The sequence below is a fragment of the Schistocerca serialis genome, chromosome 1 (assembly GCF_023864345.2).
Source record: "Schistocerca serialis cubense isolate TAMUIC-IGC-003099 chromosome 1, iqSchSeri2.2, whole genome shotgun sequence".
Lineage (NCBI taxonomy): Eukaryota > Metazoa > Arthropoda > Insecta > Orthoptera > Acrididae > Schistocerca > Schistocerca serialis.
This window is the reverse complement of record NC_064638.1, coordinates 1,282,942,356-1,282,958,859: the sequence shown is the minus strand read 5'-3', so window position 1 is coordinate 1,282,958,859 and position 16,504 is coordinate 1,282,942,356. Positions and strand designations below refer to the sequence as shown.

The following is a 16,504-nucleotide window of genomic DNA, read 5'->3' as shown; positions in this document are numbered from 1 at the left end:
GGAAAGGTAGAAGACAAAAACTGTATTAAAATAAGGATTTGAATACATTCAGCCAACAACTGAGACTGTTGGATGTATGTGGTACAGTCTCAGACACTGGCACAGACCGCATGGAAATGAGAAGACCGTGACTTTAAGAGAAGAAGAAAAGTTTGCTGCAGCGTGTGACGTTCTTTAGCAGTTACGTTACGTTCCCAGAGACGTGTATACGCCAAGGGTGGAGAAATGCCTATCTGCACAGCAGTTGGCAAAATTTGTTTTTATTTTTTGTGTAAAGTAAAACTAGCTTTTGGATACTTCAAATGAATGTAGATTATCACCCAGACGCTTTTCGCGTTTATTGATACGAAATCATTATTTGGTGACCGCCCCCAGTAAGTGGAGTGGATGCCAACGGCCATACCATGTTGAATACACCGGTTCTCGTCCGATCACCGAAGTTAAGCAGCCGGCACGGTAGCTCAGCGTGTTAGCTCAGAGGGATAGCTGCATTCTGTAGTAAAAAAACTCAGTTAATGGATCAACAACGACCTGAAACGGGGGTCTTTCGACGTCCGCCCAGAGCAGATAAAACGAACAAAATGAGAGTAAAAAAAAAAAAAGTGGTCCTGAGGGCCCGGGTTCGATTCCCGGCTGGGTCGTAGATTTTCTCCGCTCAGGGACAGGGTGTTGTGTGGTCCTAATCATCATTATTTTATCCTCATCGACGCGCAAGGCGCCGAAGTGGCGTCAACTCGAAAGACTTGCGCCAGGCGAACGGCCTACCCGACGGGAGGCCCTTGCTACACGACATTATTATTATTATTCCAGAATGAGATTTTCACTCTGCAGCGGAGTGTGCGCTGATATGAAACTTCCTGGCAGATTAAAACTGTGTGCCCGACCGAGACTCGAACTCGGGACCTTTGCCTTTCGCGGGCAAGTGCTCTACCAACTGAGCTACCGACGCACAACTCATGCCCGGTACTCACAGCTTTACTTCTGCCAGTACCTCGTCTCCTACCTTCCGAACTTTACAGAAGCTCTCCTGCGAATCTTACAGAACTGGCACCCCTGAAAGAAAGGACATTGCGGAGACATGGCTTAGCCACAGCCTGGGGGATGTTTCCAGAATGAGATTTTCACTCTGCAGCGGAGTGTGCGCTGATATGAAACTTCCTGGCAGATTAAAACTGTGTGCCCGACCGAGACTCGAATTCGGGACCTTTGCCTTTCGCGGGCAAGTGCTCTACCAACTGAGCTACCGATGCACGAATCAGGCCCGGTACTCACAGCTTTACATTTGCAAGGTTCGCAGGAGAGCTTCTGTAAGGTTTGGAAGGTAGGAGACGAGGTACTGGCAGAAGTGAAGCTGTGAGTACCGGGCGTGAGTCGTGGTTCGGTAGCTCAGTTGGTAGAGCACTTGCCTGCGAAAGGCAAAGGTCCCGAGTTCGAGTCTCGGTCGGGCACACAGTTTTAATCTGCCAGGAAGTTTCATTATTATTATTATTTGGTGCACCGGAATGGTAAATTATGGTGGTTTACAAACATTTTTTGTTAGATTAAAAACAGCTCGCATATCAATTTTAACCTAAAATGCGAAGTTACGTTCGTTATTAAATTGGATCACATTTTTCGAAAACTGTACTACTTTCACGCATGCGGAACTTTATACTGGTATTTGTCTACTGAACTGCGTATTCCGGACTTGAAAGTTCTTAAGTTAAATGTCAGAAAATTATTCCGTTGTTGGAGGTCATTTCGTTAATTCAGAGAAGTACAGTCAGCAATTTACGCTCTCACTTGCAGTTCAAGGCAACATGAGAAACATGTTGACAACGTCGAATTACTCAGGAAAATCATCTAGGAGACGAGAGAGCTCGGCAACAACTGCCCCTTCTGACTGAAGGGGTTCTGTCATGAGCGTCATCACTTGTGAGTCAAAAGGCAATTAAATAACATTGCTGGATTGAGACCAGATCCACGAATTAACGGAGTAGAATTTTAAATAGTGTAGCTCGCAGGATGCCAGTTCTTTTGATTTGGAATCATTACTTATAATTATTTAATTGAAGCTGATTTACTAGAAGAAACTTTAGATGGCAAAATACTGCTTTTCCCTAAAAATATGAAATTGTGGAAATAATTTTATGATAGTCGGTATTTGCTTGCATTTTGCATGAGAAGTTTGTTTCCGTTGTTATAAGAACACTATCATGGACGTTCAAGAGACTTTTTTTTAAAAAAAATTTGGCTGGTGCACTATTTCGTATTGAAACGTAACCTTTTACTTGTTTGTTGCCTGTTGCGAGTAGCTTTGACCTGCGTCTTCTGCAGTAGCACAATCTCTACTATAAGTGATGTAATCAGAATGATGCAATACAGCCTATGGGAATTTCTACATATCGGTTTAATAAAGCAGTCCCATAAAAGACGTATTATGTCAGCGTAAACTACGTGTGCTCCTGTGTTGCTACAAACGTTAGTGCCCTAACGGCTAAGTGCTCGTGCGTATAGAATTCATCGACAGGTATCCATGCCAGGAATTGTATTCAACATGCATAGCAAAAAAATATGAAAATTTCCAAAAGAATTAAGTGTTATGAGAACAATATTACACGCCTGCGAAATTCAGTAGAATTTTTTTCTGTGAATTAGGGTTACGAACCAAAGACATTTAAATATGAACCACTCAGTTAAGGCTATCGATCTACCATGCATGAAAGTCAGCACACAGTATAAATTCCATCAGAAGTCCTGAATCTACCTATTCACTTTGCCGTCAGTAAGTTATGGAATACGTGGCAGTAAAAGATTGTCTCTGCGGTCCTGACTACCCATCGCTTTATAATGTGTAGTGTGTGTTGATAGGGACAGTAATCTTGCCAATATTAAGGCGGAAACGTAGCTCCAGAAATCAGTGGTTTGCCACGGACTACTTCTACACTGTTCGGGAGACCTACGACACGTACAGTAAATTTCCCAGTACCACACAGCACTACAGTACGTGTGGCAAAATGTAAGAAGTACAGAGAACGTGCGTATTGTTAAAATTCCCGAAGCACCCGTCGTATGAAATACGGCACTTGCAACATCTTGGTCTGTCTTGGTCTTCTGTGACTTTCTGTCAAGCTCAAGTGATGCGGTGTATATGTGTTGGGGATCCTAAGCAAATAATCGTACAGAGGCTCTGCTCTCGACATCAATTGTGCCGTATGCAAATAGCTTATTGATCGTTTGAATGGTAGTGTGCTGGTGCATGCGGCCACGCCGTCAACACCGTTACCGCACTGGCGCCACACACAACTGACCAACTATGACGAGAACAATGGACCGTGGAAGATGCAATGCGTGAGCAGGAATGCCATTAGGCGCGGTCCGTGCATACCCCTTCCACTGGTGACTAACACGCTGCATAACTAAGCAGGACAGCAAACACAATCCGGAGAAACTTGAACCCACCGTTCTCGAACTTCTGCGTCCCGCACTGTTCAAGCTATGCATTTGCGTACTTGAGAAGTTACCAATTTACCTCCATGCGCAAATTGCTACGTAGTATTGGTATTGTCGTTATACGGTCTACATAAAGGAGATATAAAAAGACGAAATAGGAGCAGCAATTAAAAGAAGGTGAAAATTATAGAAATCGTAAACGGTAATTGTTCCAATAAACATTAACGTTAGTTGTAAAATCCGTATTGAAAGACCGACTGACAATGTCACAGCAGTGACGAAACACGACAGGGCGCAAATAAAATTAAAATTTGTTCTGCATTTGTGTGTATGTGTGCGTTCGTGACCCCTTTACTCCGTGTAATACGGAGCTGCGTAATGTGCATTATAGCGTCTTTAAGAACCCTGAGACTTTCACTTAAAATAAGATATTTCTCCAACAATATAAATGACGGTGAGGCATCGGACTAACCGTTACAGATTACAGCAACTTCTTCGCATAGCAGACATGTTACGCTCGCTACTATGAAGGAAAAGGGAGAAAAAAATGGAGCTCTAGTTCCTCGTGGACGAAAGTTACGGCAGACGAGGACGTACACCGGTCAGCATATTTTTTATACTTTTTATTAGCTACCTGTTGCTAATCGGCATAAGACACAACAGAAATCTGGAGCAGATAATGATGTTGAGAGAGAACAATAAATCCAGATGAAGTTACACGTCAAAAATTGAAAAAGTTCACTCACGGGACACGTAGAAAGAATGGACGTAAACAGTGTAACCCCTCAGACGGTCGCAATCTTGAAAAATAAGATTACTTGACCCAACTCGAACAAACAAACAAGCAGCTAGCTCACCAAATTTACAGAGAAGAGAGAAGAACCGAACGACAGACGTGAACGCTGCAATAGAAACACATTCACTCGTGGTGCCTAAAAGAGCATGAGGCTGAAAGGAAGGCGGACAAATATTGATTTCGTGTTGTCCTGTGCAACGCAATCGGGAAAGTAGAAGAAAAATTCAATCATACCAGCATTCACTCACTTAACAGCATTATTTTAATAATAATTATGAAATAAATAGACTAAGTATGTTCTTTTACTGGATTATAAAAGTTTGCAATTATTTGATTGTATAGCTTGATTGAAAATTACGTGACTTCTTCAATTACTTATAAAAAAACAGTAAAGCCCAGATTCTCTGAAGAATCGAACACCAGTATATAAAACAGATTCAAACGTCTCATTACTTTACAAATACTGCAGCAATACGTCAAAAATGGTTCAAATGGCTCTGAGCACAATGGGACTTAACTTCTCAGGTCATCAGTCCCCTAGAACTTAGAACTACTTAAACCTAACTAACCTAAAGACATCACACACATCCATGCCCGAGGCAGGATTCGAACCTGCGACCGTAGCGGTCGCGCGGTTCCAGACTGTAACGTCTAGAACCGCTCGGCCAACCCGGCCGGCTATCCCGCTCACCCTGACTGCGAGTTCGTACGTCAGTCTGGTGATCTGCTCTGCAGGCATTCATGAACAGCATTTCCGGGGATGTTTCCGAACATTATAACGTTCGCTACGCACCGCTGCTGTAACTCAACGTGCTCTACACTTTCGACATGTTCCCTTGGCCTGCTCGATAACCAGATCTGTGACCAATCGAAAACATATGCGACAACATCGGACGACAATTCCAGCTTCATCCAGAATCAGCATTAACCGTCCCTGTATTGACCGACCAAGTGCAGCAGGTATGGAACTCCAACCCACAAACTGACGTCTGGTACCTGTGCATGCATGCACATTTGAATTGTGGCTGCTACACCCGTTATTAATGTATCAGCATTTTGCACTTGCAGTGGCTTATTTCGCGCTTACGTTAATCTGTGATCTTGCAATGTTAATTACTTAATTGTGTTACCTAGGCAAATTTATTCCCGAAGTCTCGTTACTCTAACGAAATAAATCTCGGGTGAACAGCCTGGTATGAGTGTGCGTAGGACACAACATTTCGGCAATCGACCACGTTGCCATCATGAGGTGCGCTGTTGCACACTTGCACACTCATACCAGGCTGTTCACCCGAGATTTGTTTCGTCATAAAATACGCCTGGAGAAATTTAAGAATCACACTTCATTACTCTACATTAATTAGCTTTTGGTGTTGCGATTTTTTTCCCCGTCAGTGTATAAGCTGCCTTTTTAAACTTTAAAACTTCCTGTTACTATCTATATGTAGAGATTATTCATACCCCTTTCATGAAATACAGATTAATTAAACTGAGTCAGTGTTTTCGAATAACCACGTACATTTCGAAGAACAGTTTCATCATTAGGGCTCCATTATTTATCGAAACACCAATGTGCACTGTAGGAGGCTATTGTAAGTTCTCGACTGAAAATTGCAGATTTGTGCTGGAACATATACAAATTTGCAAGAAGATACAGTTCTCCACAGTCGTTTAATGAACAAAGTAAGAGCATATGGACTATCAGGCCAATTGTGTGATTGGATTGAACAGTTCCTAGATAACAGAACGCAGCATGTCATTCTCAATGGAGAGAAGTCTTCCGAAGTAAGAGTAATTTCAGGTGTGCCGCAGGGGGGGGGGGGGGTGTCGTAGGACCGTTGCTATTCACAATATACATAAATGACCTTGTGGATGATATCGGAAGTTCACTGAGGCATTTGCGGATGATGTTGTGGTATATCGAGAGGTTGTAACAATGGAAAATTGTACTGAAATGCAGGAGGATCTGCAACATATTGACGCATGGTGCAGGGAATGGCAATTGAATCTCAATGTAGACAAGTGTAATGTGCTGCGAATACATAGAAAGAAAGATCCCATATCATTTAGCTACAATATAGCAGGTCAGCAACTGGAAGCAGTTAATTCCATAAATTATCTGGGAGTACGCATTAGGAGTGATTTAAAATGGGATGATGACATAAAGTTGATCATCGGTAAAGCAGATGCCAGACTGAGATGCATTGGAAGAATCCTAAGGAAATGCAATCCGAAAACAAAGGAAGTAGATTACAGTACACTTGTTCGCCCACTGCTTGAATACTGCTCAGCAGTGTGGGATCCGTACCAGATAGGGTTGATAGAAGAGATAGAGAAGATCCAACGGAGAGCAGCGCGCTTCGCCACAGGATCTTTTAGTAATCTTGAAAGCGTTACGGAGATGATAGATAAACTCCAGTGAAAGACTCTGCAGGAGAGACGCTCAGTAGCTCGGTACGGGCTTTTGTTGAAGTTTCGAGAACATACCTTCACCGAGGGGTCAAGCAGTATATTGTTCCCTCTTACGTATATCTCGCGAAGAGACCACGAGAATAAAATCAGAGAGATTAGTGCCCACACAGAAGCATACCGACAATCCTTCTTTCCACGAACAATACGAGACTGGAATAGAAGGGAGAACGGATAGAGGTACTCAAGGTACCCTCCGCCACACACCGTCAGGTAGCTTGCGGAGTATGGATGTAGATGTAGAAGATGTAAGAACATTTTTATTAGAACTTTATAATATTTTCCGCATATTTTTAAGCTGTATAATTTTTCTCTCAAGCAGCGTAATTTTAAAGGGACAAAGGTAAAGTTTTATTGTATGTGAAACCTGTTCGGCTCTCATTACCAGCAGAGTATGAAGAGAACAGCAGGTTCCGCAATCAACACGCGCCGCCAGTAAACGCCACATAAACACACACAGACACCCACACACGTGTGTTCGCTTTTCAGTGCAGAACGGCCGGCGCGCCCGCCGTGAAAGCGCCGCCCTTTATGCCGCCGAACAGAGAAAAGTTGTGCCAAAACAGAACACGGCCAGGCGGAGGCGGAGGCGGCGCCAGTTGCAGCGGTGCTGGCGGCTCATTACGGCGGCCTGGCGCGTGCTGGCTGGCGTGCGCCAGCGCTTTGTCACGGTATCCTGACTGGCGCCAGTCGTGCGGAGCCGCTGCAGCGGGCCAACGCCGGCCCAACGGAAATTAATTACGCGCGAAACTGTTAATGTGACCTCTCTTCGCGGAGCGCAGCTTTCAGTGCTGCTGGCCAGCGCTTGGGGAAAAAAAAAAAAAATGGTTACAAGAGGAGCCGCAGCGACTGGTGAACTGCGTTCTACAAACAGCTGAAATCCTCAGCGACTTTGAACTCAGATACTTGGACACGTTCTATGGATGGTTCACCGAGGAAACATGTTTTATATTACAGTTATGTCAGCAGTACGTATAGACGTAAAATTTGCATTATCTGTTTTGAAGTCCAATTACCCAATCTTCTGACATCTGCGGGATGCAGGAATCGATCTGCAGTCTATGAGGTCTCCTCTTAAAGCATATGTTAAAATCATTCTTCCTGCCTCAGCACAAACTAGACGACAAATAACGAACAATCAGTCCGTTCAAAAATGGTTAAAATGGCTCTGAGCACTATGGGACTTAACTTCTAAGGTCATGAGTCCCCTAGAACTTAGAACTACTTAAACCTAACTAACCTAAGGACACCACACACATCCATGCCCGAGGCAGGATTCGAACCTGGGACCGCAACGGTCGCGCAGCTCCAGACTGTAGCGCCTAGAACCGCTCGGCCACTCTTGCCGGCAATCAGTCCGTATCCAGGATGAATTTCAACTCTGAAGAGGGGTCTACAGTGATTTAAAACTACCTGGAAGAAAACTGTGTGCGTGACCGGGACTGAAACCTGGCACATTTATCTTTCGTGCGCAAGTGCTCTACTGACTGAGCTGTCCAAGTACGACTCACGACTAGATCACAGAGCATTAATTCCATCAACATCCCTTTCCTACCTACCAGATTTCGGGGAAACTCGCCTGCGCACTCCTAGGCTATGGCTAAATCAAGTCTTCTCAGTATCCTTTCTTCCAGGAGTGCTTTTCTCGCAAGGTATGCAGCACAACATCTGTGAAGTTTGGGTGTTAGAGGAAGAGATAACGTTGGAAATAAGGCTATGACGCTGGGTCATGAGCCGTGCTTGGATACCTCAGTCGGTAAGAGCACTATCCGTGAAAGCCAGTTTTAACGTGCCAGGAAGTTTAAGTCGTCAAGTAATTAAACGCTGTCGTACTTTATCATCTATTTACGCATCGCACAGCATTTATTTATGAGCAGAGTCATGTGTCTATATTTACCAGCCGGTATCATCTGCAAGTTTCTCGGCGTGCATCTCCATCTTTACACCCAAAAATGATTCAAATGGCTCTGATCACTATGGGACTTAACAGCTGAGGTCATCAGTCCCCTAGAACTTGGAACTACTGAAACCTAACTAACCTAAGGAGATCACACATATCCATGCCCGAGGCAAGATTCGAACCTGCGACAGTAGCGGTCGCGCGGTTCCAGTCTGAAGCGCCGAGAATCGCTCGGCCACTGCGGCCGGCTTTACACTCCTCCCCCCCCCCCCCCCCCCTTCCGACCCCGCCCACCATTCTGCGTCGCTCCGTTCGCAATCGCGTCGTTTGAAAACAGTTTTCCAGGTGTGCAGGCGTTATTTGCCGTGTATAAATATGGTGTCCCGCCTAAGAGTAGGCAGATCCATTTTCTCCTATTTCGGCAGATATTTGCAGTTTCGTTTTTAAATCTATAGCTGGATCCAGCCCAAACAAACACTGCTCAAAAATGTTTCATGCATCGCCCAGTCCCGGTGGGAAAGCTAGATTTCTTTCCCGTCACGTCAAAATGATATTTAAAAGCTGAAAGAGCTGTTGCGCGTGGTGAACAGTTAGACTTCGTTGTCCAGCTCATATGGGTTGTCTTTGACACTGAAGCCATAGACGTTTCAGTCAGGGGGTGCACACCACTCGGCTTTCAACATTGTGGATGCTCATTGAGTGAATTAGCAGGGATGGCGATGTTGTTGCATCTCGGATGACCCCGTGACATAAGAGTCAGCTGATAATCATTTGACATCAGTCGAATGACTTCTTACGTGTGCAGCCCTTTCTAAAATAGCTAATACCTGTACATCAGTCCGCGACTTTTTCTGTGCTATTGGTCAGACACAGTATGTTACTCTGTCAATAGTGGAAATTGATATGACTGTTCTAACTTCTTGTTTCCCTCCATTTTAAGAGACGTCATGGCTTCAGTGAAACTGTCTTACTTGAATAAAATTGAAAACAAAACAGGTCTGTGGACACATCTATAAGAAAAACAATTATCCCAATTTATTGGCAATACTCTCCTGTTCCTACAGTTTGTCAGATTTCACCTTGGCGTTTAATAATCCATCCTTGGGATCTTCGACTTATCTACGGCATCGTATATCTTATAAAAACGTAGGCTGCATTCAGCATCATTTTATGCAATGCAACATAGCTGCACGCATTTTGCAGACGAACTTGTTCACAGGCTATTCTGGTACCCCACTCTCGTAGCTTTCCTCACAGTAGAAGCTGTTGTAAGAGCATGAGGAGGAGTGGGGCAAGTGTTGCAGCTCTCCTTACCTCCAGAAGGTCGTGGGATTCGGCAGATTTTGAAAGAAGAATATCAGCGAACGATGAGTTGTATTGTTTCTCTGTAAGAAGACTTATTGCGAAGAATGTACTGTCTCGCTGAAGGTATAGTTCAATCGGTGTCCTACGCAAGGCTCACATCGCAGTGGTATTTCCAAGAGAGAGGTTTCCTGACATTCACTGCGTATCATTGCTATGTTTTGTTTACACTTTGCATTGTTGTGACATATACTTCTTGTCTCGCTCACAGGTTACCAAACGGGCACATCAACTTCGAGAAGTTCTGGCAGCTGGCCAAGCAGGTGACGGAGTTCATCACGTGGAAGCAGGTGTCCTGCCCGTTCGAGAAGAACACCAAAGTCATCACCTTCCTTCAAGCCAGTCCCGTGCTCACCGAAAACGGTAAGTCAGTCCACTCTTACCTGTCGTGTAACTTGCCTTCATGCCATTACCAGCCATTTGAGATAAGGGTCACGTCTACATCATTCCATGCGTTACGGTCGCCAGCTGTAAGCGTCTCCATGTCACCATGGCATGTTTTCTGATAACACCTACCAACTTTGCATTATGGCTTCGCCTCGGTATTAACTATTGGAATGCAGCAAAGAAGGTGGTTGGTCCATCTATCATGTCCCGCCTATCTCTATTTCGCGTTCATTGCGGTCATAACAATTTCTTCCATTTTACTATGCCCTCTGGCCCATTTGTTTGCTTTCTTACCACCCCAAGTAATTCCCACCCTACGTCTCTCCACTGTTTCATGAGCGACCTTCAATCTTTGAAAAGTTTCCGTCCTACAAGCCGACGTCTAACTGGCATAAGTCAAAAGCAGTGACACACACTTTGTAAACTGATCGCTTTACATATACCAGAAGCTTCACATTTTAATAATCTTTATTTGTTTCACCAAAAGCATTCCCGGCCCCTTCGTTACTACTCTATTCATTTTTTTTAAACTGCACTTCAGATTATTATTACCAACTAATCTTAATTTAAAAGCGCATCATTTAAATCTATGACTTGGTTGCTAATATAGCTTTCTCTTTTATTTTTCATGTGATCGGTCTCCATTGTAATAAATTTTCAACCCTAGGTTCAAATTTGCGCTATTACTGTAACTAGAGAACGATATTTTTTATATAACACTAAAAGTTGTTCGTGAAAGGAAACTCCATTTGCTTCCATTCTCGTTCTTTATTCTTTGTATTAAAATGATATAACAGACGAGGTGAGCAGAAATGTGCGGCTTTTTGCCAGTGGTGTACTGTAGGAGGATACAAGATGACTTAAAATTTCTAGTTGGTGTGATGAATGGCAGCCAGGTCAAAATGTAAGTTAATGCAGATGAATAGGAAAACAATCCAATAACGTTCGAATACAACATTAGTAGCGTGGTGCTTGATGCAGTTATGTCGATTAAATGTCTAGGTGTAATGCTGAAAAACATTATGAAATGGAATGAGCACGTAAGGACGGCAGAAGAGAAGGCGAATGGTCGATTTCGGTTTGTTGTGAAAAAGTTGGAAAGTGGGGTTCATCTATAAAGGAGACCGCTATAGAAAACTAGTGCGGCCCATTCTTGAGTCCTGCCCGAGTGTCTGAGATCGTCACCAGGTCTGCCTAAAGGAAGACATCGAGTCAATTCAGAGGCGGGCTGCTACTTTCGTTCAACGCGTGAGTCTTACGGAAATGCTTCACGAACTCGTGTGAGACTCGTTGGAGGTAAGACTACTACTGAGAAAGTACCGAAATTTGATGCTGACTGCAGAACGATTCTGCTGTCACGAACATACATTTTGCGTATGGACTACTAAGATAAGAGAAATTAGAGCCTATACTGGGGTATGTAGACAGGAAAGAAAACGACGCATTGAACAATTTATCAGGGCCCATGGCGGACCCGTGCCTGCTAGGCAACAGGACACATTCTGAACGGAGGTGACTGAAATGTTAATCATTTCTGCAGAACATACTAATGCACAAGTCTTGTGAATATGAACGTCCTATCTCTAGTCGTTCAATTTGTTCTGTTTTTTTCTGAACATGAGTGTATTATGTGAAAAAGGGACCAAAAACGACCTGTTCAAAATGGCTCCGCTAGCTTAGATGCACGCATCAACCAGCTGTCGCACTGAATGAGATGTGCGCTGACATTTCCCGGAATTTCTACATCTACATCTACATCCATACTCCGCAAGCCACCTGACGGTGTGTGGCGGGGGGTACCTTGAGTACCTCTATCGGTTCTCCCTTCTATTCCAGTCTCGTATTGTTCGTGGAAAGAAGGATTGTCAGTATGCCTCTGTGTGGGCTCTAATCTCTCTGATTTTATTTTCATGGTCTCTTCGCGAGATATACGTAGGAGGGAGCAATATACTGCTTGACTCTTCGGTGTACTGCTTGACTCTTCTTCGGTGAAGGTATGTTCTCGAAACTTCCACAAAAGCCCGTACCGAGCTACTGAGCGTCTCTCCTGCAGAGTCTTCCACTGGAGTTTATCTGTCATCTCCGTAACGCTTTCCGATTACTAAATGATCCTGTAACGAAGCGCGCTGCTCTCCGTTGGATCTTCTCTATCTCTTCTATCAACCCTATCTGTTACGGATCCCACACCTGTGAGCAGTATTCAAGCAGTGGGCGAACAAGTGTACTGTAACTTACTTCCTTTGTTTTCTGGTTGCATTTCCTTAGGATTCTTCCAATGAATCTCAGTCTGGCATCTGCTTTATCAACGATTAATTTTATGTGCTCATTCCATTTTAAATCACTCCTAATGCCTACTCCCAGATAATTTATGGAATTGACTGCTTCCAGTTGCTGATCTGCTATATTGTAGCTAAATGGTATGGGATCTTTCTTTCTATGTATTCGCAGCACATTACACTTGTCTACATTGAGATTCAGTTGCCATTCCCTACACTTTGCGTCAATTCGTTGTAGAATTCAGTTCAGTTCAGTTCAGAATTCAGTTCAGTACAATTTTCCATTGTTACAACCTCTCGATATACTACAGCATCATCCGTAAATGCCTCAGTGTACTTCCGATAACATCCACAAGGTCATTTATGTATATTGTGAATAGCAACGGTCCTACGACACTCCGCTGCGGCACACCTGAAATCACTCTCACTTCGGAAGACATCTCCCCACTGAGAATGACATGCTGCGTTCTGTTATCTAGGAACTCTTCGATCCAATCACACAATTGGTCTGATAGTCCATATGCTCTTATTTTGTTCATTAAACGACTGTGGGGAACTGTATCAAACGCCTTGCAGAATTCAAGAAACACGGCACCTACCTGGGAACCCGTGTCTGTGGCCCTCTGAGTCTCATGGACGAATAGCGCGAGCCGGATTTCACACGATCGTCTTTTTCGAATCCCATGCTGATTCCTACAGAGTAGATTTCTAGTCTCCAAAAAAGTCATTATACACGAATATAACACGTGTTCCAAAATTCTACAACTGATCGACGTTAGAGATATAGGTCTATAGTTCTGCACATCTGTTCGACGTCCCTTCATGAGAACGGGGATGACCTGTTCCCTTTTCCAATCCTCTGGAACGCTACGCTCTACTAGAGGCCTACGGTACACCGCGTGATTCGGCGGCCTTCAACAGTACAGACACGAAGACTCTACATCTTGCAGCGGAGTTCGATAAACAAGAGCTCTCAAATGAGTCATGTACTTTCCAACAGCTTCTACGGAGGAACCTACTTTGTTCCTTTGAGAATAGTGTACCGGCTCTGCTGGGAGTAGTACCTCTAGCAGTGTGACGGGACGTGTACGCCATGCGCGATGGAGCTGTTCTTCGGTGTGGACGCCCGCCCGATTGTAAATATCAGATTCCATCCTCGATGCAAAAGAAAGGGGAGTGCCAATGCCCTGGCGTATACGTTTTCCGGACGTCAAGGCCCCTACACTTTTACTTCTTCGGTCGTTTGGAAGCTCTTGCTTATCTACCATCGGTGCTACGTGCGGCGACTCCTGGTGGCCGTATTGTGGAAGGCTTCGGAACCACACGCAGTACTGCTAGGACACATCAGATCATGCGGAATCCAGTACGACCGGCGAGTTGATGCTCGTGTCCCTGCTGGCGGAGGCATTTCGAACTCTCTCTTCTTGCGTGTTTACCATGATTAATTTACAATGAAGAGCTGTTAGGAAATGATCTCTAACCTAGAAACAGAGCGTTTCCGGACCGACGTCTACACAGGATAATCAGAACCAATCTGTATTGCTTGTAAGGTTGTTGCAGCGGAGACTGTGCTGAGGAATACGATACGTCGCGCCGTTTCATAGTTACCTACCACTGATGTTAGCCAGTCAGGTCGCTGTGCGCGCAAAATCAAGCACTTGCACGCGCTAAATTGCGTTAATGCACAGACATCTGTGGGTCCGTGAATTGCCTCTTGTTGAAACGCTCATTCCTAGTTAAAATGCGCCTTTTTCGGAAGTGTTTCTAAGGGAAACCAAACGAAGAACACGTCTGGTGACACCGCCTTGGCCAGGCTGCTGCAGTTTGAGCGCGCGAAGACCTCACTGGCTAACTCCAGTGCTGAATAATTGGAAAACGCCGCAACGTATCGAATTATTTTCTTAACAACTACTTATAAGGACAACCTAACCTCCCCTGGCAAGCTTTTCAGAGTGTTTCTGACCACCCCGTATAACATTTTTTTTCCACTTTTTCTACGTGAAAACAATTTTCTTGCAAGTTTGACTTCTGAAAGTGTTCGAAGATAGGATAAAGACGTCCACTGACTTATAATCGGACAATTGTTCTTCACTGGAGAGATTATATTTATGAATCACCAAGTGCTCCTGATCAGCTGCTGTCAGCTTTGACCGAAATTTCTATCATAAGGAAACGTGAGGTTATTTAGATCAACCTATATGCCACTATTCTTAAAATGGCCTCAGTATTACGAAAAATCTGTCCTGCCCTTTATTCTGTTACCCATTTTTCAAGTCATTCAAGAATTTGTCAGACGTTTTCCGTTACTTCAAGATCATGTTACTTTGACAGTTTCTTTTGGATTCTTCTCCGAGTCAGCTCCCGAGTAGTAGTCCGCCACACTCTGCTGTTTGAAACTTCACTATTCTGGTTTCTCCCTTTCTATATTATGTAACAGAATTGAGTTCAAATCAGTTGTGCAAGTGTTTGATGTTTATGAACACCATTTACTGTATATTATGGCCTATAGCTCAGGTTGTGCTATACCAAACGACTCTCTGATCCTGGCATCTCAGCTGTTGTATGTTTTATAGCAAGAGCTCCACGAACAGCTGTATCTTTAACGAGTTTTATTAAGGCACTACTGGCTTCGTGGTCGCATTATCAGGCGCATATAAAATTTAAGCAACGGTAAACAACATGGCGGGGACTAAAGAATTACAACCCGCTTTACGGACAGTATGGTTTTAACTATAAAGTTAGGCCCTTCTGTGTTCTCTGCCACGTTGTTTATCATGTTTTAATTTTTATATGCACCTAATGATGTGGCTAGAAGCCACAAAACAAGTATTGCCCTAATAATATTCGTTCAAGACGCAGCTCCTTGCTGAGTTCTTGCTATAAAACTGTGCTATTGGCCACATTTTCTGTTTTCTGTTATATTTGTACATTCATTTTAATTTGAAGAACTGCATGTTTGCCATCAGCTGTAGGAATTTATTATTTGTTTTATGTTGCTTTCGGTCGTACCGACTATCTTCAAAGTTAGGAAAGAAACAAACGGAAACTGGTGCAAAGTTCACTCCCGGAATAAAATTGCAAGACTGAGAAGAAGTTGTGCGACGTAAATGAAAGTTGCTAGGGTTGTTTCTACACCCGATAGATGACATCTGTACAAATTTTTCGATATTCGTATTTGAGAATGCAAATCAGGTTTGCTTTAAATAGGAGTACACGCTGTAGCGGTCATGGGTGTTGGTTATCTTTGGGGGTGCTGAGTTGCTGTTAGTCAAGAATGCTTTTCAGACCTCACTGAGTTTGGAGGTGTAATAGGGCTACGAAAAGCCGAATTTTACTTCTTAGGTACTGCCATTTTGCATGACTGCTGGCAGCGGTTTCTTGAGCATGTACGGTCGCAGGGAAACCGGGTTCCGGACGAGCAGAGGGCACTACCGAAAGGGAAGACCATCGTGTTCGGCGTACGGCCCCGGCACTTCGCAGTGCATCTGCAACAGCAGTTTGAGTGGCAGTTGGCACCACGAGCCGTTACAAATCGGTTACTTCAAGGACAGCTCCGACCCAGACGTTCTGTAGAGAGCATCGCACCGAACCCAGACCAGAGTCATTTGCGACGTTAGTGGTGTCAACCGAGAGCTGACTGGAGGGCAGTGGAGGTCTGTAGTGTTTTCTTATGAAAGCTGGTTCTGGTTCTGCCTCGGTGCCAGTGATGGTTGTGTGTTGGTTAGGAGGAGGCGAATTCAGGGCGTGCAATCAACGTGTGTGCGTGCTAGACACACTGGACCTACACCTGGTGTTATGGTTTGACGATGCGATTTCGTATGACAGCAGGAGTACTCTCTGGGGTTACCCCAAGCGTGCTCATTACAAATTTGTACGCCAGTC

General features: G+C 44.2%; 1 protein-coding gene across 1 annotated transcript in view; it reads left to right on the top strand.

Moving 5' to 3' along the window:
- LOC126456900 (ras-GEF domain-containing family member 1B-A) overlaps positions 1 to 16,504 on the top strand; it is a 318,246-nt gene that overhangs the window by 277,673 nt on the left and 24,069 nt on the right. Inside the window, exon 7 of the mRNA XM_050092767.1 lies at positions 10,171 to 10,322. Within this exon, the coding sequence (XP_049948724.1) occupies positions 10,171 to 10,322 (152 nt within the window). The remainder of the gene's footprint in view (positions 1 to 10,170; positions 10,323 to 16,504) is intronic.